This window comes from Athene noctua, chromosome 1 (genome assembly GCF_965140245.1).
Source record: "Athene noctua chromosome 1, bAthNoc1.hap1.1, whole genome shotgun sequence".
NCBI classification, from domain to species: domain Eukaryota; kingdom Metazoa; phylum Chordata; class Aves; order Strigiformes; family Strigidae; genus Athene; species Athene noctua.
In genome coordinates, this window is record NC_134037.1 from 5,490,912 (window position 1) to 5,509,435 (window position 18,524).

At 43.9% G+C, this 18,524-nt stretch overlaps 2 protein-coding genes across 2 annotated transcripts; one reads left to right on the forward strand and one right to left on the reverse strand.

Moving 5' to 3' along the window:
- The first annotated feature begins 1,134 nt into the window (after positions 1-1,134).
- LOC141967588 (interleukin-17F-like) lies at positions 1,135-3,817 on the forward strand. The gene is made up of 3 exons (XM_074921546.1): positions 1,135-1,161; positions 2,016-2,260; positions 3,580-3,817. Exons 1-3 carry the CDS (start codon positions 1,135-1,137, stop codon positions 3,815-3,817), a joined length of 510 nt encoding a protein of 169 aa, XP_074777647.1.
- Positions 3,818-11,220: 7,403 nt separating this feature from the next.
- On the reverse strand, positions 11,221-13,042 carry LOC141967598 (interleukin-17F-like). Its single transcript, XM_074921558.1, has 3 exons — positions 13,016-13,042; positions 12,195-12,439; positions 11,221-11,458 (listed from the first exon to the last, which is right to left on the reverse strand). The coding sequence occupies exons 1-3, from the start codon at positions 13,040-13,042 to the stop codon at positions 11,221-11,223; spliced, it is 510 nt and encodes a 169-aa protein (XP_074777659.1).
- Between the last annotated feature and the right edge of the window lie 5,482 nt (positions 13,043-18,524).

Sequence of the window (18,524 nt, forward strand, 5' to 3'; positions counted from 1 at the left end):
TGCCGTCACCATCTACAGCCACTGCGCTTGTGGAAATACAGCTCTTTCAGGCACTTTAAAAATAAGAAATAAAACGGTTTAAAAATACATTATATTTTCTCCAGACCCCTGGCACTCAGAGGAGACCTAGGCAAAATGCAGTACAGTATGGCCATGGTGATGGTCTACCATGTACGTCCAAGGAGTCCATCCAGGAGAAACACTACTCCAAGGACGGTCCAGTAGACAAAGCCAGAGAAGAGGCAGGAAACCAGCACTCCTACGGCATACCTCAAGCAGGGCCTGGCGCCCCAAAGCTGAACTGAAATGGGGCTCCTGGTGATGGGCTGTGGAGGCAAACCCATAGTGGTGCTGGTCAAGTTCAGCATGGACGTTTAGTGCCCTCAGGGCCCTTACAGGGCATGCATGAGTTTTTCAAAGAGCTTTCCAGAAAACGTCCAGATGGGATCTCAGCAATGAATGGGGAAGACATCCCAGCTCCTGGCACTCTGAGGTCCCCCAGGAGGACTTCCCCTGGGCATCTACTCTTCCCCTGCCAGGTCACTGCAGCATGGAGGAATCCCCGAGATGAGGTGGGGGTGGATTGCTCAGCTGAAGCAAAGGGAGGTTAAGCCACGAAGCTCCATGTCCTGTCCTCGTTTTGAAACCCTTGTTCGGTGCTTGACTTTGCAGCATGTTGATCTCTGCCGTATGGTTTGTGTGAGTCACATGGAAGTGCATCCACAGATGTGTTTGTGGTGAGAGAGCTTTAATATTAGAAAGAGTGGGTGGGAAGGGAAGAAAAAAAAAACCTACCTGAACATTTTTTTTTCTCCTTTTCTTCTCTTATCTCTTGATCTGCCTGAATAAAGTGTGTTGGTTGATTTAGGATTCTGAAGATATAAGTATCTGCCCTCCCCTTTCTGGAGGTAGGCGGAAGGAAGTGGGCTAGAAAATGAAATATCAGCTCCTAACCTCGGGTCAGGTAAGCCAGCTAAATGCTGCAATGGAAAGGATGGTAGAGGTTGACATTGACTATAAAAAGGAGATCACAACTGGCTTTGAGACACACGCAGAGTGGAAGAGGTCTCGGAGAAGGAGAACTCTTGTGCTCTACCTCCACGTGCATCTGGCTAAAGCAGCAGAGGGGTTGCTATGGCTTTTGCCAGCTATGCTGCAGTGGTGAGTACTTACATTTGGTGTAACTGTTAAGATATATTTGCTGCAAAAGAAAAAGCAGAATGCAGATCCCACGATGCTGTTATCTGCAAACAGCCCTTTTGGTCTTAGTGGGAGCTGAGTGGGACGCTAAGTCTGTCTGACACAGGTTTCTCTCCTGAGCTTTTGAAAATGGGTTTGGTGCCTGAGTGGCAAGGAGACAAAGGACTATCCGTTATTTATCTGTGAGGGCAGCACTGCTGATGTGGGATTGGGAGAGACAGTCAACATCAGGCAGTATGTTATCAAAAGTGCTGAAATTTCACTGTGAAGTGAATCTCTGCGCATTTAAGTTTCGATATGGGGAGTATCTGCAGTACTGTCAATTCCTGTGATTTTCTTAAAATTTATCTGTCTTCTTTTCCTAAAATCCTAGTTCCTGGAATGGCCCAAGAATCTCAGGTTTCATTGAGAAAAAGGGTTATGCCCAGCAGATGGCTGCTAGGTGGCTAACCTGTCCTGTCCTGAGAATGCATATGGCTTACTACATTTCTAAGCTTAGGCATGGGGTCAGTCAAGTCCTTACCCCACCTTGCAGATCCTAAGGCTTCTGTTTGACTGTGGAGGAGGACCTCTCATAGCTTGTTGGAGAGATGCTTTTCTTGGTGCAGAGCCAACTATGAATCAGAGTTCGAATCAGAGTTTAGCATCTGTTGTGATGAGTATTATTAACATTGTTGGGTTATCTGCTCATGCTGACCTGTCTCAACAAAAGTATGAAGATGATCCATTGATGGCACAGTTTAGTCAGGGCTTGGCTCTTTGTGTTCTCCCTTTCTTGACTGAACTGAGCTAATGACACCTTTTCTCTCTCCCAGTTCAGAGCACTGGTTTTGGTGCTGGTTCTAGCACTCACCGTAAAGAGCTCACCCCGTGGGAGGGTCGGTCATCCTCCACCCAACAAGGACAGTGGCTCTGGAAGGGTTAGTGGAGGTTGCCTGAACCAAAAGGATCTCAAATTCCCTTCAACACTGAAAGTTGATGTTCGTATCAGCAATTCAGATCAAGCCTTTAGGACAGTCCATGATGTCAGAAACAGATCGCTCGCTCCTTGGGATTACAGGTAACTGTTTAGTTGTTGTCTAAATGGTTGGGCTATGGTTGAGCTACACAGATGGTATTTTTGTGGTGGATGGATGTTGGTTCTCAGCATATGCTTGGAGTCCTGTGAATATTGCAAACACTTCTTGAAACGCACATTTTGATGCTGGGTGAGATTTCTTCAAGAGAAACTGCAGCACAGAGGGACATCATTAGAATGGTTTCTAATCATTTTATCAATCTTTGTCAACCATAGAATCATTTAGGTTGGAAAAAACTTTTAAGATCATCAAGTCCAACCGTTAACCTAACACTGCCAAGTCCACACTAAGCCATGGCCCTGAGCAACACATCTACATGCCTTTTAAATACCTCCAGGGAGGGTCACTCACCCACTTCCCTGGACAGCCTGTTCCAATGCTTGACAAACCTTTTGATGAAGAATTTTTTCCTAATATCCAGTCTAAACCTCCCCTGGTGCAACTTGAGGCCATTTCCTCTTGTTCTATCACTTGTTAATTGGGAGAAGAGACCAGCTCCCAGCTCTCTGCACCCTCCTGTCAGGGAGCTGTAGAGGGCGATGAGGTCTCCTCTGAGCCTCCTCTTCTCCAGGCTAAACAACCCCAGATTTCTCATACTTGTGCTCCAGACACTTCACCAGCTTCATTGCTCTTCTTTGGACATGCTCCAGCCCCTCAATGTCAATGTCTTTCTTGTAGTGAGGGGCCCAAAACTGAACACAGTCATCGAGGGGTGGCCTCACCAGTGCCGAGCCCAGGGCTCAGATCCCTTCCCTGTCCCTGCTGGCCACGCCAGTGCTGACACAAGCCAGGATGCCATTGCCCTCCTTGGCCACCTGGGCACATTGCTGGCTCATAATCAGCTGGCTGTCGACAAACTCCCCCAGATCCTTTTCTGCCAAGCAGCTTTTCAGCCACTCTGCCCCAAGCCTGTAGTGTTGCATGGGGTTGAAATGATGATGAATTATTCCTCTAGGAAAATAAGATGTCAGTACACTGTAATTTTACATTTTCTTAACTTAAAGAAATTTTTGAATGCTGAAATAAAAACAAAACCAAACAAAAATCAGTTCTGTATTTCACCCAGCTCCACTCCATTCATCAACTGCTAAAGAGTGATATGGTGGTATTAACCTCCCCCAACTGATTCAGTTTCTAGGAAATAATGCTAAAAATGTTTAAGATAGGGAAACTCTTTGGATGTGACTCATAGTGAGGATACACAGGTAAATAGCATGCTCCTTTCATGGAGATAAACAAGAAGATCCTGCCCAACCACGTTATCCAAGTGTATAAAACCCTTTTGTGTCCCCATCCCCAGGCTTGACGAGGACCCCAACCGCTTCCCCCAGGTGATTGCTGATGCCAAGTGCCGCCTCTCTGGCTGCGTAAACTCACTGGGGCAGGAGGACCATAGCTTCAACTCCGTCCCCATCCAACAGGAGATCCTCGTCCTCCGGCGGGAGCAGGGGGGCTGCCTGCCCACCTACCGCCTGGAGAAGAAAGTCATCACCGTGGGCTGCACGTGTGCTGCTCCAGTCATCCGCCACCAGTCCTAGGAGGGATTAGTATGAGAGACAACATCAGGAAGAAGAAATGTCTCCTATGAACACCTCTTAGGGGAGACGCCCAACTTGCATTCCTGAAATTCAATATAACATTTCCTTTCCAAATCTGAGCAAATTACCTCCTGAAAGTATTGATTCTTGCTGGTTTTTATTTCTGGGAGCTGGTGATGGAAGGGAAAGAGAAGGATGAAGAAAAAGTTTTGTGCGTGACTCCAAGCAGGGAGAGGGTAAAGCAGTGTTTGGGGGGGGGGGGGGGGGGGGTGCGGTGTTTGTTGTTTTCTTTTTTTTTTTTCTTGTCATTGTGGCTTGTATCAGTTTGGTGAATCAAATGAGTTAGAGTTTCAAAAGTTGTCCTTGGCAGTAAATTTCCCTGATATATACATACCAGCCAGCACTGACACAAAAAATACGTCCTCCTGCACCTTCTCCTTCCCTTCCTCATCCTCTAGCTCCTTTTTGTCCTTCCACCATGCCTGCTCACTAGTGTATTACAGTGTAAATGTGACACAAATGCCCCTAGGCCTGGCTCTTATTGCACTCTAGGGGGGATGCTCCCCTGGGGAGCAGTGGCTGACTTATTTCGGAGCATTTGGGGACAGAATTGAGTCCACTTGCATTGAGTGTTAAACCAGCAGAGAACTAACGAGTGTTTATATTTCTATTTATATCTTCTATTTATGACTGTATTTATGGCTTTGTACGTGCTCAGAGTATAAAAAAAATGGTTGATGTTTATCTGTATTTATTCAATAACTTATCTGCTGAATAAAAAGTGTATTTTATTTAAAAGAATGTTGTTTTATGATAGCTCAGAATGAAAGTAGACACAGAGAATGGGTTTGTGCTGCTGTAGCACTGAGAGATTTCAGCAAAGATCAGGCTTTTTCCGGTGCGGGGATATGAGTAAGAGGGGACACAAGAGAACTTGCAGGCTAAATAGATGAAAAGATGCCAAAAAGGTCTGGAAGTGGTGAAGCGAGGTCATACAGGCAGCACTGGGGGAGTTGGCAATATGGAGCCATGTCCTCTAGATCTTGAGGATGGTCTTTAGGTATGGTGGGAAAAGCAGTGGGAGACATCACATCGCAGGGCTGCAGCTGAGATTTGGGACGGGGGTCTAGCCTTGCTCATGTGAGCTGGAAAAGGCCTGTCCTATCCTCTTCCAGACAAGATGTCATCCTTTATAAGCAACCTTCTCCTCCACTAGCTGAATGGTTGGTTGGCTGAGCAGGAATGCAGGGACATGTGCAAAGATGGTTCCGTCTCACCTCTCTTTAGCCAGCCAAATATTAGGTGTTGGGCTTGAAGTGGTGGATAAGGATCCTTCTGCATCAAGGGAACAAGGAATAAACACCTCCAGGGCAGGACAGCCTGCTGAGCTGAGGTGGCCTAACTTAGGGAAGGAAGAATTGCTCTTTCTCTCCCTTAGTTATACAAGGAGCACAGCCTAGCAAGTCCCACTGCTTATTATTTTATCAGATTGCTGCAGTGTTGCCTTTTTTTTTTTTGACATTATTCATCTTTCATCCAGAGCTGAGCCAGGTTCTCAGATGTCTGACTTTGGTTTCTGCTGGTGGAGGTTTTAAGCCCGTATTTCCTTGTTCACCTGCATTTAAACCAGGGTAAACCCGTGTGCAAGCATTGTTGTATTTCGTTTCAGCCACTTTAAATGGGATCCACCTGGTGCAGGTAAACCCTGGGTTTCCTCCCCTGAGTAGGTCAGACAAGTCGTTGGCTCTCAATGACTCCCTTAGTGCTTGTTTGTTGAGTCAGGTGTATTCCCTGCCCCGCGGGTCACTGGGAGCCAGTTCAACAAGCCCTGGGTAACCAGGCAGGGAAACTGTCTCATTCAGTTACGAGTGTATGTACTCATTTGCGGCAGCAGCTGTTTCGTTATGACCACCAAGCTCTTCATGTGGTGGAGTGCAAACCCATGAAGGCATCATCTGCATGCTCTTGCGTAACACCAGCTCTCCTCTTACAGTAACCGCTGACCAGGAAATCGCACGTTGCACACCCTGGTTCTTACTCCTGACCTATTTCTCTTCCTCTTGATAAACTGACCTTGTGGGGTTGTCCTCACTTGTTTTGCGGGGAGAAAACTAGCCTGTATTTCTCCCTCCAGACATAATTATTTTAGTATTGGGTTCGTGGCAGCTAAACAGATGTAAGCTCCTGTGCTGATGCTGTTAAACACCCATCAGCTTAGCTTAAGAGTTGTTCTAACTGGATGAATTATGAAGTAGCTAATTAAAAAAAATGCAAAAGTAGCTGATTAAGGAAGTCTCACCCACAGGTCATGAGGTTTTGGAGCCAGTGCTATTAAATGCAAACCACACACCTCCCAGCGAGGCATGCGTTTGTATGTGGGGATCGTTTCTAAATAAAACAAGTAACGAGGGTTATTTCCTTCTAATGGCATCATTCTTAGAGTGCAGTTGGTTGTAAACACGAGTCTGATTATTTCTTAGGCTGGCTTTTGCAGTGAGGTAGGTGGTTGGCTTTCCCAGCAGTCTAAGAATATGGCAAACAAATCTATGCTTCTTGTAAAGAGCACAGTCATATCACCACCAAAAGTAAGTACAGCTCACAGCTGAGGACCAGCCTTTGATAAAGGCTTTGCTTGGTTTTCTTCCCCTTGCAGCAATGGATCCAGCCCCTGGATGCCCAGCTGGGCATCTCTGGCTCTCAAATGTAGCTTAGAGCAGTCTTCAGGGACTCAGGTTTTTTACCAGGAGAAGAAGACACAGCTGTAGGTGTAGCAGAAGTCCTTCAACGTCTTCTTGTAACCTGCTGGGCTAAGTAACCTGCAGTCACAGGTTGGTGTCTGAGCCTTGTGGCCTTTCCTATTCCTTTCCTCTTCTGCTTGCCTCTCACTGACCTCCTTGCCCACTCCTCCCCTTGGCTGTGCCTGTTCTGGCAGTTCAAGCGGCGATCCTGTTGTGTAGCAGCTCTCAGGGGATGTCGGAGGCAGCACACTGCAGAGACCCTGCATCAGCGTGGGCTGGGAGGCACAGCAGTGCTGTGAACCCGGGTAGATGCCTCCTCCCAGACCTGTGCTTTTACCTTGGATGTGTTGGCCTGCAGGTGTGAGCCAAGCTTCTTCGGACCCTTGACAACAGGCAGATGCTCCTGGGGGTGTTTAAAGGGTCTACAGACCAGGTCAACCCATTCCACAAAATCATTGCTTTTAAAAGTGCACAGAAATGAAATAAATAAAGGATGCAAAGGTTGCAAACTAAAAGGTTGAAACAACCCAATAACTGTTTGTGTTTGCTAAGCTAGAGGAACAACGTCTTGAAAATCCAGAAGTTGACACAGCTTGTTGAGAGTTAGACCTAACAGACAAAATTTTAAGGGAATGAGGGATTTGCTGGTCAGTCCTGTGGGGTTCTGTGGTTCAGTGCCAACATGATGGGTACAGATGATGGGGTGAGTTTCCATATCGGCTGTGAGTTCTGGTTGTGCTGGGAGATGGCCTGACAGATCAGACCAGAAACCTGTTCCCATGTCCCGTCGCAGGGTAGAACGTGAGACTTGCCTCAATCTTCTCTTTTTGCCTCCTTCCCCTTCTTCCTCTTATTTCTTTGCTCTTTGATACTATTTTTAACCTTGTGCTTAAAAAAAAAATCTAGGTGAGTGGGCCAAATATGCATCTTCTACAGCACTGTTTCAAGGTAGTGACAAAAAAAACCTCCAAATGCATAAAATGTCTGTGATTGCCTGATAACTGCTTGGCAAACTCGGAGCTGTTGGTGGGGATGGGACTGTGTGCTGGTGCTGGCTTTCAGGAACTTAGAAGATGCCAACCAGGCTCAGCACCAGAAACAAACCACGGTTTCCATCTTTGCTACTCACACAACCATTTTCTGTCTTTGCTAATTATTCTCCATACTTCCAGGGCTGGATAGTTGCAGCAGCTTCTTGTCCTCAGCTCTACAGATAAATCCATTTCTGCTTTCTGTGTAACCTTTCTGTTTGTTCATTTATTTTTTCCATCAGAAAACTAGCTCAGTTTTTCCACCTATTTCTGTAACTTCAACAAGAGATTAAATATACGTTTAATGCTCTTTGGGGGGTCATGAACTGAGTAGGCTCTACGCAAAATACTGTTTTCTGGGCATAGCTTTCTATGGGTGAGTTTTAGTGGTTTTACCAGTACAAAGTGTCGTATTTCTGCTTTATCGGCAATCTTAGTAAGCACTATGTGTTTGTATCATGATCAAGGTTCCCTGTTCCAGTAAGCGAACAGAGATGGTTTATCTTCTCTCTAACTTGCCCCTATAATTTTTCGGGTTTACTTTTTATTTCAGACTTCTGAAATCTGTACTCCTGGCCTCTTTCATGTTGTAAGGCTTCCCAGACAGTTGAACCTATATCACCTTTTAAAAGCATCTGGTATCTGTCCAGCTTGCTTTGGTAGCTGGCAATGATGAGCATGGTTATCTGATCATTTGATACACAAATCCAATCTCAAACTTCCCTTTCTGGTGCGTCTTACAGCGTGCCAAGCAATCTGGCTGCTGCTGCTCAGATTTTACGAACTGACATGAAACTGAGATAGGGAGCAGTGCTGGACTGGAAACCTTTGTGTTGAAGATTTTGCAGCAACTCCCAGTCCTCCCCCCTGCAATAATATCGTTAAAGGACATCAAATAAGTGGGGAATTGCATTGAAACTCTCCAAAACAAAAAAGGGCAAAGCTTTACCTGTTGAACCTCAAAGAGCTGTGCAAGAGTGAAAGAAGGATTTGGTCTCCTGGTGTGATCATTGTTGACCTGTAGTCATGAACATTTACCCAGAGAAACAAAGGCACTGATTCAGTGACCTCATGGCAGGGTGCATTGATTTGGAATTATTTTGCTCCTTTCCAGCTGAACACAACAATGCGAAAGAAGACCTCTTAGCTCATGATGCCAGGAGTTACAAGAGAACTTGGGGTAGGAAAGAAAATAGTCCTCAGGCCAAATGAATCTGGGTGATCGCTTCTGCAGGAGCGTGTCCAAGCAGCTGGCAGGGGTGAGCATGAAGTTGCCACGAGGCCAAGTAAAAAAAAAAAATGTTTGTGTCCTAAGGCATGGTTTTAACTGGGTTGGTAAATGGTCCAAGGGAGAATGGTGTTGCTGGAAGCAGGACTGGAGGATCTTTGCAGCCCAACAGCAGAAAACTGTCATCATTTTGGTACTCCAGCTGCATCATCTCTTGCTGACCTGGTTCTGACTTTTTCCACATGGTAGCTCTCTCGCAGCATTGCTAACTACTCTCCATTACTCATGTGACAGCTCCAGCTAACGGCACTACCAGGTAATAAAGGGTGGGACTTACCGTAATTTTAACTGTTAGAAGTTACTTGAGCTGCTGCAGAGAATTTGCCAAAGCTCCTCCTATAGCAGGTGTTAGGACGTTGAGAGATTATCTAATGGACAAGGCAATCATCTCTATTTCAATACTCCTGGACTGATATTTATGTAACTCCTTGAAAATATCAAAGAATGAGTGTTCCTCCATTTTTTATTTTTATTTTTTTTTCAGTCTGTTCCCATGCTTAATATTCTTGGAACAGTCATCTGAGTGAACTTCAGGACCTGCAAAAGACCTTAAGGAAAAATAGCTGTAGACAAGGTAGGGAACAAGCTACATTAAGATCACAAATACTACTAGATACTTATATATGGGTAAAATTATATCAGTGTTTGAAGGTAAATAAAGGTGTGGTCAGGAGCTCACTGTTGTCACTGCAGGTACTGTGATCACTCAGTTAGTTAAGGTTTCCTTGGACCAGCGCATATCTGCTAGGTCAAAGGGTGGTGTGAAACCTATGGCCGTGCTGGGAGTTTAGGTTGCAAGCTGACCCATCTAACTCTTCCTGGAGTAGATTAGGGAGGGTTTAGGCTCACTGGCACAGCTGGAGGGAATAACCCCCAGGAGCCAAAGTTGGGATGATCACATCTCCAGTTGGCATGATCACATCTCCAGTTGGCACAGCTGGATCTGCGGGAGATGCTTTCACCTGAGAGGACTTTGACTCTCATTAGGGACTTGTATCCCTGACGTCTGCATCTCTCTAAATTCTGTATTTGCTGTTGCATTTGCCGATGGCATTTTGCCAGTACCCGAGAAGGGTCACACCTCCTTGAGACCGCAGCACACAGCAAAAAAAATCCGCATCTTTGCAAAGCAGCCTGCCTTTTGAAACATGGAACATTTTCATCTGAGCACTTTTAACCCAAGTATGCTTTAAATAAACCCACCTGCTGTGCTAGACATCCACCTACGCAAGTCCCATCATAACCGTGGCAGAAGTGCTGTGTCAGGGTGCTCTACATTTGAAGCACTAACTGCTGGCGGTGAACGTATTGGAAGGACACGAGCATGGAGAAAATTACGACTGCAGTTAGCGATACGCCGTTAATTGCTTCAATGATCCACCTGATTCACTCATGTACTTTTCCTCATGTGCTCAGGTAGCGACCCTGAACCACAGAAAATGTGTTAAAACGGGTTGGAGTGAAATTCTAGACAATGTCAGACCGAAGTTAAAACTTAGCAGTGGAAACGTACTCGCCATTTTAGGGGAGGGAGTTTATTTCTCCACAGAGAAGCATTCAGAATGTTGTACTGAACCTACCTTTACAAATTCCTTTCCAATCGGATAATCAGGTGGATCACTGGGTAGTTACCCACTGCTTATTTTGTCTGTCTTGAAAGTGAATCTATTGGGTGTCACTTGGTAAATCGTTTTCCTCTGAGTATCTTATTTTCTCTATCGGTAAAATGGTGTTAATGATACAAGCCCTAACTTTTCTATGGGCTTTATGTTCTGCTGCGGCAGAGCTAAATGTTATTAAAAGATTTTTAGGGTTTAGCATCATCTCTTATAGAGTCATAATTGAATTGAGTGATTTCTTGACTTATCAAAAAGGCTTCTTTAGAAAGAAGAATACCACAGAGTTTTTTTGTTTTTTTTTTTTTTTTTTTTTTAATGACAGAAGGATAAATAGATACATTATTACTAAATTTTCCACCAGCATAAATAGAATTATATTAATATAATTCGAATATTAATTATAATAATTATATTATATTAATTATATTAATTTTATTAGACATTTCAAAGTGTAAACTAAAGATGTGTAAACAGTTCCCATTGCTTTTTCAGCCCGGCACATGAAGTTCTCTGGATTCTGAATTGATGGAGTTCAAGATTTTCGGGGAAAGCTTTTTTTTTTTTTTAACTGAGAACTACAAAATTTCTAATATATTCTGCTAGATTTTAGCTAATCTCTATGGCTTGTTTCAGTTTTGCAGAGAGTGAATCAGGCCCCTTCACTTCAGTGTTGTTAGGCAATGCAGTTCTCCTCCGTGGCTCCCTGCTCTTACACTACTGGCTTCCCTTAAGCCTGGTGTCGGATCAAGGGGGTGACACATGTGCAGCCCACAGTGATTTCTTTCTTCTCCAGCCGGTAGGACTGGTGGCAACCTTTCCTCTCCCTCCGGAGGACGAGGATCTCCTGTTTGATGGGGACGGAGTTGAGGCTGTGGTCCAGCTTCCCATCCAAATTCACACACCTGGAGTGGCGGCACTTGGCATCGGCAATCATCTCGGGGAAACGGTTGTGGTCCTCATCGATCCTGTAAGTTGACATGAAAGGAAGTCTTTGAAATGGAAATGCTGCTGCATCTCTGGAGACATGATAGTCTGGATCACTATGGGCTCCCTGCTCCGGAACATGTACCCGCTGTGAGAGTGGCTATGAAGGGACGGTAGGCCCTGGTTTTTAAGAACTAAAGTGTAATAAAGTAAATACTGTGGGTTTTTAATATAAGACAAACACGCTAGGATTGCATGCAACTGCCTTTGCAAAGAACTTGCTTCAGATAGACACTAACTTTGAAAGACGGGTTAGAAATTATTTGAGCTTCCTCACTTATCAGACTGACTGACAGACCTAAGGACCTTCAGCTCCCTCCCAAAATATGAAACGTTCTTAGAGCCTGATGCTGATGTTATTAAACCACCATTGAATATGATGCAAGCCCTCTGAGTTATTTTTGATGAGCCGTTAGGTAAATGATGCTTTTGAAGAGAAAGCTTGCCGAGGTACACAAATAAATTAAACTACAAAAATAATTTGCTTTGCCTTCTGTATGTTGACCTAGACCTTTTTTTTTTTTTTTTTTTTTTTTCCTGTGCTCCATTCTGTATTGGTTATCATTCAAAGAGAATTATATGGACTGTGGATACCCTCATATTTCCAAAAATCTCTCAACAGTGAAGCAATGAAAATAAAGATGTGGGCACAGCCTCGGCAGTATTCTTGACCAGGGCAGCATGAGTATTTCTAGACAATAGGGACAGAGATCATACCTGTAATCCCACGGAGCCAGAGAGCGTCTGCTGACATCAGGACTCACAATGGCATCCTGGTTTGAGTTGCCGATGCTTATGTTGACTCTCACAGTCTGAGGGAATGTTGAGTCTTTTTGGGTCAGACATCCAGCATATGCTTGCTTGAAGAGGCTCCCCGGCTTGAGTCCGGGCTGTATCACCTTCCCGGAGGCAGAACTGCTGGCTGACAGCACGGCCAACAGCATTAAGAGCAGGGATCTGAACTGCAGAGAGTTGGTACATTTAGGATAGGATGCAGGTACAGCTGCTGTAACACAGCATGCCTGACGACTCCTCTGTGCAGCTGGGAAATTCACCCACAGCCAGTTTAGCTGGTAGTTAAAGCCTATACTGCAGGTTGGAGTATTTATGGGAAAATGTGTCATATAACACATCCACTCCTGCCTTCATTAACTAATTCTGACAGTGCTGACCGGTAGGGTACACACTCAGTTGTAATTTGGTGATTAGAAAATGTGAATGCTAGAAAATAATTGAATACAGGAGATAACAGAAAGGATATAATAACAAAAAAAAACACCCCAACACCCTAAGATTGAATTTTCAATGTATTTCTTGACTCGCAGTATGTTGCAGTAGCCTTGTTCACTAATATACCCGTACAATCTCATTGCTGCCCCATGTTGGTGCTATTCAGTAATTTCTTCTTTACTTATTTTCAGTTATTAATGGTTTAAACAAGCATTTATAAGGTGCATCTCCATTCCTGACAGTCATCTATTAGCATTAAATATGCATCTGTCTAACTGGGGGAAAAAAAACAGAAAGCAAGTTCTTACCAGAGAAGCACAAAGGATTGGAGACATTTTCCTCCGTTCTCTTGCTGCAGCTGATGCTTATACTGGGCTCTGTTGAATTGAAGGTGTCTGGGCACATTTGCTGCTGGACTTTTTATAAGGGTTTCTGTGCTGTCCTAGTTAATTTGGAGTAGGTGTTTTTTTTCCCAACCTTAACTGTGGTTTCTGACCATAGCTTAAATTAAAAAGTGTATGTATATATATTCCATTAACGCTGGTGGAAGACAGGATATGGGCTCATCCTTTCTTAGATCTGTAGATGATGTCATTCTTTTAGCCATGTCACTCCAGCAGTAACAAAACTCAATGATGATATTAGAAAACCACCAAAAAAATTGACACGCACTGCAGTAAGCGGGTGCAAAGTACACGATTTTAAAATCGGGACTAGAGCTGCCATCTGGTCAAACCTAAGTCGATGTGCTTCGTGGTCTTGACTTGGGATGCTGTAGGTATCAAACCCATTAATGTCACCGGCACTGCCAGATTGGATCCATTTGCTCCTAGGTCAGTCTGATATCTTTTCATCCTGAACTGGGCAGATGTTGCACAGCTGGCCCCCATCCAATTGCTCTCCAATACTTGCCATGTGCTGCCATTTGTCTTCATGTCGGAAGAGCTAGATCCCTTCTGAAGCTCCTGTTTTTTTCCTGAATCTCCTAGTCTGGATCACACTATTTTTACCTCAGGTGTGATACGTCAGTTTTGATCAGAATGCTTTGTGATAGTGCGTTTCCAAATTCAGCCATTCTCCATCTGGGAAAAAAAACAACCCTGTGAACATTGGTTTTGAGCTTGCCACCTTTCTTTTCACTTCAGGCTCTTGTCTGTGAGACAGGGCTCTGATCCTAGGGAAAAGGGTCTAGGAAGTGTGATGTTTGTAGTAAAATCTTCACTTCCTAAGTTAGGAAGAGGACAGAGGCGTTCAAGAGAAACCTTGAGAAGGCTGTGAGATGGAAAATAACTTCTCTTGTAATCAGGAAAACTGGAAGGAACTGCAGACACCTCCTGCATGGGATATAGGTGATAGCGTGTTGCACTTGAAAATATTTGGAGCTAAAATACCTCGTGTTGTAAAATACCAAAGCATTACAACTCCTTGTGTCCCAGCCCTGTGTCCTGGCTGACAGTGATCAATGATCCCACGTAGCTCCTAATCCCACCCTGCTCTCTCCATCCTTGTAAGACCAATGTACTGCAGCTCTGATGTATCCTGCCATGTTGGTATTTAAACATGCAATATTTAAATCCACGTGTTCAAGTGGACCAACTCAACTTGACACGGTGACAGTCAGGATCCCTTTCCCCCATTCAGGGCTGTTTTTCTAGATTTTTCACTAAGATATGGTAAGGGGCTTGCTGACCTGGAGAGGTTGGACTGCTTCAAGGCTGTGCCCCCTCGTGACTTCGGGTCATTGTTGTTGCTCCGGCTGATAGCAACTGCCTTGAGTTTTGTTTGTTCTTAGGCAGATGTCTTGATGAGCCCTGAAGGCTCATTAAAAGCCCTGGGCTTGACCCTGAAAGAAACCTTGCCTGCAAGGTTTGCACTCACTCCCCTCATCTGCTTTCAGGGATTTAAATCAATAGCTCACTGGTAAATATTTTGGTCATGGGGATTTACGGAATGCTCTGGAACAGGGTGCTTCTGTGGCATCATTCCATATCCTTTGCTGAGAGCTCCGAGCTCTACAGTTACGCCAGTCAGCAGCAAAGCAGGGATGTGAAAGTTTTGGATAAAGCAGATACTGGATTAGGAACTAGAAGCTTAAGGTCTCCTCCCAAGCAAATATCCCAACTGCTAGCTGATGTAGTCTTCTTACTTGTTATCTCCAGCAAATACTTCATGGCATAGCTAATTACACCAACTACATCTCCCAGGGAGACTCTCCACCCAGAGTGCTACAAAACCCAGCACACAGAGGGAGGGTTAGGCTCAAATCTGTCAGGCTGCAGCTTCTCAGGTAATGATGCTGATCCTAATCAACGATGTGATAGAGAATAAACCAGCTACTGCCGTCTTCTCTGGTGGAGTTCTTGAAGAGGAGGTGGGCAATGGACAGACACAAGGGTGTTGATGTTGCTTGTAGGCTGGATTTCAGAGACATTTTTGACAAAGCAGCTTATGTTTTAGAGAGGAGGGGGTGAATGTTGAGTCTACCCTTATCTAACATCTCTTTCTTAGGCAATGACTCTCATCACTTCACTCTGACAATGGGGTTACCAGTAGCTAGAATGTGCACCATAAAGTAATACTCAGTGTAACAGCCTTCATCTACTGATCCATACCTTTTCCCATGTTTAATTTTGGTGATTTTTTTAGATGAAAATGATGCAGATAAGGTGTGTTTTTTACATTTGCTTAGCATTTACTTTTAAGTCCAAATTTTACTCAACTTGTGCCATCAAAAGGAGGATATAAATAAGTGCAGCATTTAATTTGCTGTTTCTGGGCTAGCCATGACCTATATCAGCTTATTTAAAAGGTGCTGATGCCTGAAAATTTAAATGTATAACTCAGTTTCCCTCTTAGAGTTAGAGATGTACAGGTTAAAGGAAATGGTTCCCTCAGAAGGGGTTTTCTCTAATGCCGTTTACTGAAATATCCATTCAAAGTGGGTCAATTAAATTTCCAATTTTAGAAGAAAAAATATTTCAAAAGCCTGCAAGGTAGTGGAAGGTCAGGTTCAAGCAGCCTGACCCTAAATCTAGGCTGGTCTACTCTAAATGTGTCAGTGGTTTGGGTTACCTCAGTACTTGAAGGGTGAATATTTAAGCATTCAAACACAGCTAACGTAGTGCAATATTGCAGTGGTGAAAAAAAACTTTCCATGGTTTATTCTGAGCCATGAACGCATTCGTTTGCAGTTGTCATAGGCAAGATGAGAGGGTCTCAGGAGAAAATATACCTCTTGAAATGCATTCACCGGGTCTGAATTACACAAATGAAACTCTCACATTTCTGGTTCCAAGATTTTTTCCAAGTTCCAAATACTTATCTTCCAATTATTCTTGGTCTGAAGTGAAAACAAAAATTGAAGATGATTTTTCCCGTGAGATGAGAACTTACCCTATAGGATTTGTGTTATTCTGACACTCAGCACTCTCTTAGCTAGAGATCTGAAAACTGGGACGCTGACAAAAGCTTATTGAAACAACAAAAAGATGCAGATTATCTAAAGCCTTTTGAAATCAAACCTAGCCATTCTCTTGGCTCTGGTGAATGCTTTCTAGAGTTTAAGTTGCTACTTAAGTACTTTACCCAGCTGAGATCCTTCAGGCACCCCAATCTGAGTGTGTTTCTTCCCTCAAAGTCACAGTGTGAGTCAGTGTCAGAGCTCTGGGTTCCTGACAGAACTTGTTGTAAATTAAAAGAGAAATGGCCTATATCTCAAAATACATTATTTTTTTCTCCATTATTTTTTAAAATTTTTTTCCCCAATAATTATCAGTTAAATTTTGCTACTTCTGGAAAATAAGGAGCTTTTATATTTACATGTAGGAAGATATTTACTTATTTTTTCTTGTTAAAGAGAATGCACTTTCTTCCTCTTGAGTATAAAGCCCTATAAATAAGGCAACACTCTTCCTCTTACTCACATGCATTGCATGACCCACTGTGTGTTGCGGAGGCAATTTCTAGGAGATTAATGATTAGACTGAGCCTGAGGCCAGTAGTTATCTGAGAGAAATTCAGAGCTTGATGGGGGCAAGGCTCAGAGCACCCTGTTAAAACACAGAAGTTTAACTTTAGTTTAGTTTAATTTAATCCTGCTCATCCAGAGGTCTCCCCCTTCAAACTGGTTAAATCGCTGCGTCGACCTCCTACCCCTTGATCTTTGTACAGAAGACATGACAGAAAATGTGAAGGAACCTTTTTCTCTATTAAACACCTCTGCTTTTCCTCCCCAACAGCTGCAGTAGAAATTATCATCTCCTAGTGCATGCCTAAATTTTCCGAACATGGCTAAATTGATATCACAGTTTTCATCAGCTGTGGTTGCTGCCAGTGGTTGACATGTCTGTCACATGATTAATGTCTAATAGATAGTAACTGGGGAGTCAACGTAAAGGAAGTAGACCGCTCAATTAATCTTTTTGATTGCTGGTTGGAGGGACAGGGGAAAAAAGAGAGCTTCTAGATAGGTGAGTTGGACTTAGCAAGAAGCAGGAATTTTATGCCTGCTCTGTGGTAATTAATAGATGATTAATGTGTAACTGTGATGTAGTCTGGGTAAGTGGAGAGGGGCTTTAGGACGCCGGGAGGTGGGTGCAGGATATGGCTGCTCAGATTACAGCCAGATCAGGACCAGCAGCAGTATTGCTACTCGTGTTATTGTAGTGCCCAAGGGTTCGTTGTAAAGCTGGGCCAAGTCAGCACCTGACACCTAATGGAAAGGACAATATCTCCTGCCCAACACAAGGTACTTGTGGTACAATGGTCTGCATGTTAAGTTTGAGAAATGCAGAGTGTCTAATGAGAGATCTACCTGAAATCAGATCATCAGAAGTGGTAAAGATCTCCCGTGAGCACCAATGATTTAATGTTTCTCCTAATTTATTTCTTTTTCTGGTTATCAATGATGTTAATAACCAAATCATCAATTAAAGATCTCTGTCAATCCTTTATTTTCATGTCTTCAGAGACATCCTGTGGCAATACATTTCACAGCCAGTTATAAACTGCACAAGAAGAAACTCTTTATGCATAAAACTGGCTCATATTCAAGCTGGTAGAATGCTTTATACAAACAATTAACTAATTCTGAAATTCTCTGTTTGCTGTGTGACCTGCTCGCATCCTGTGTCTCGCCCACACCTTGGCCCCAGCAAATAGCAGGAAGCAGGGGGAGAAGGACTTGGGGTCCCATCTGCTGCCCCACACCCTGCAGCTCCGGCCTGCAGAACTTTTCAAATGTCCATCTGAAGTTTCACTTGTTGCAGTTTCAGACATTTATTTCCCATCCCCGGTGGGTATAGGGACAAGTTGTTCCAGTCGACCTTCCTTCTTGGGTCATGCTTTCAAGATCTTTTCCCATTTTATTTTTTATCTTGCTCTGCTTGGGAGGATCTCCACTTGACCCATCCATCCCTTGCGGAGTGGTGCTCCAAGCTCAAGGCAAATTGTCTGCATAGTGCTTCGATGTCCTCATGCTCACAGACCCTCTGAGTGTCAGGGAACAGGTACATGGCACCTCTTCACAATCGCAGCACTGAGCAACTCTCCTATTTGCACAGAATGGGTGTCAGATGTCCAGTCAGTTTGTGTCCTACCCTTTGGAAAATATTTATTCTTCCCTTTTGGGACCACTGTAATTAAAATTTAGCTGAAATTAAGTAAATTCTGAATGTTTCCAGGAAGTACTTGGTGTATTTGTCCTTATCTCAAAAGTAATTGCTAGCTGCAAATTTGTCAGCCTGTTCACCTCCAATGACACATCTTCTGCAGTAAATTAGGAGTAGCTACACTGGAGCGTTTGGAGTTTCCAAAACT

Excerpts from the sequence above, each read along its gene's own strand:
- LOC141967588 (XM_074921546.1), top strand. The coding sequence starts at position 1,135 with ATGGCTTTTGCCAGCTATGCTGCAGTG. Across the intron at positions 1,162-2,015 it reads TTGCCAGCTATGCTGCAGTG|TTCAGAGCACTGGTTTTGGT; the intron begins GTGAGTACTTAC and ends TCTCTCTCCCAG. Across the intron at positions 2,261-3,579 it reads CTCGCTCCTTGGGATTACAG|GCTTGACGAGGACCCCAACC; the intron begins GTAACTGTTTAG and ends CCCCATCCCCAG.
- LOC141967598 (XM_074921558.1), bottom strand. The coding sequence starts at position 13,042 with ATGTCTCCAATCCTTTGTGCTTCTCTG. Across the intron at positions 12,440-13,015 it reads CAATCCTTTGTGCTTCTCTG|TTCAGATCCCTGCTCTTAAT; the intron begins GTAAGAACTTGC and ends AACTCTCTGCAG. Across the intron at positions 11,459-12,194 it reads CTGGCTCCGTGGGATTACAG|GATCGATGAGGACCACAACC; the intron begins GTATGATCTCTG and ends GTCAACTTACAG.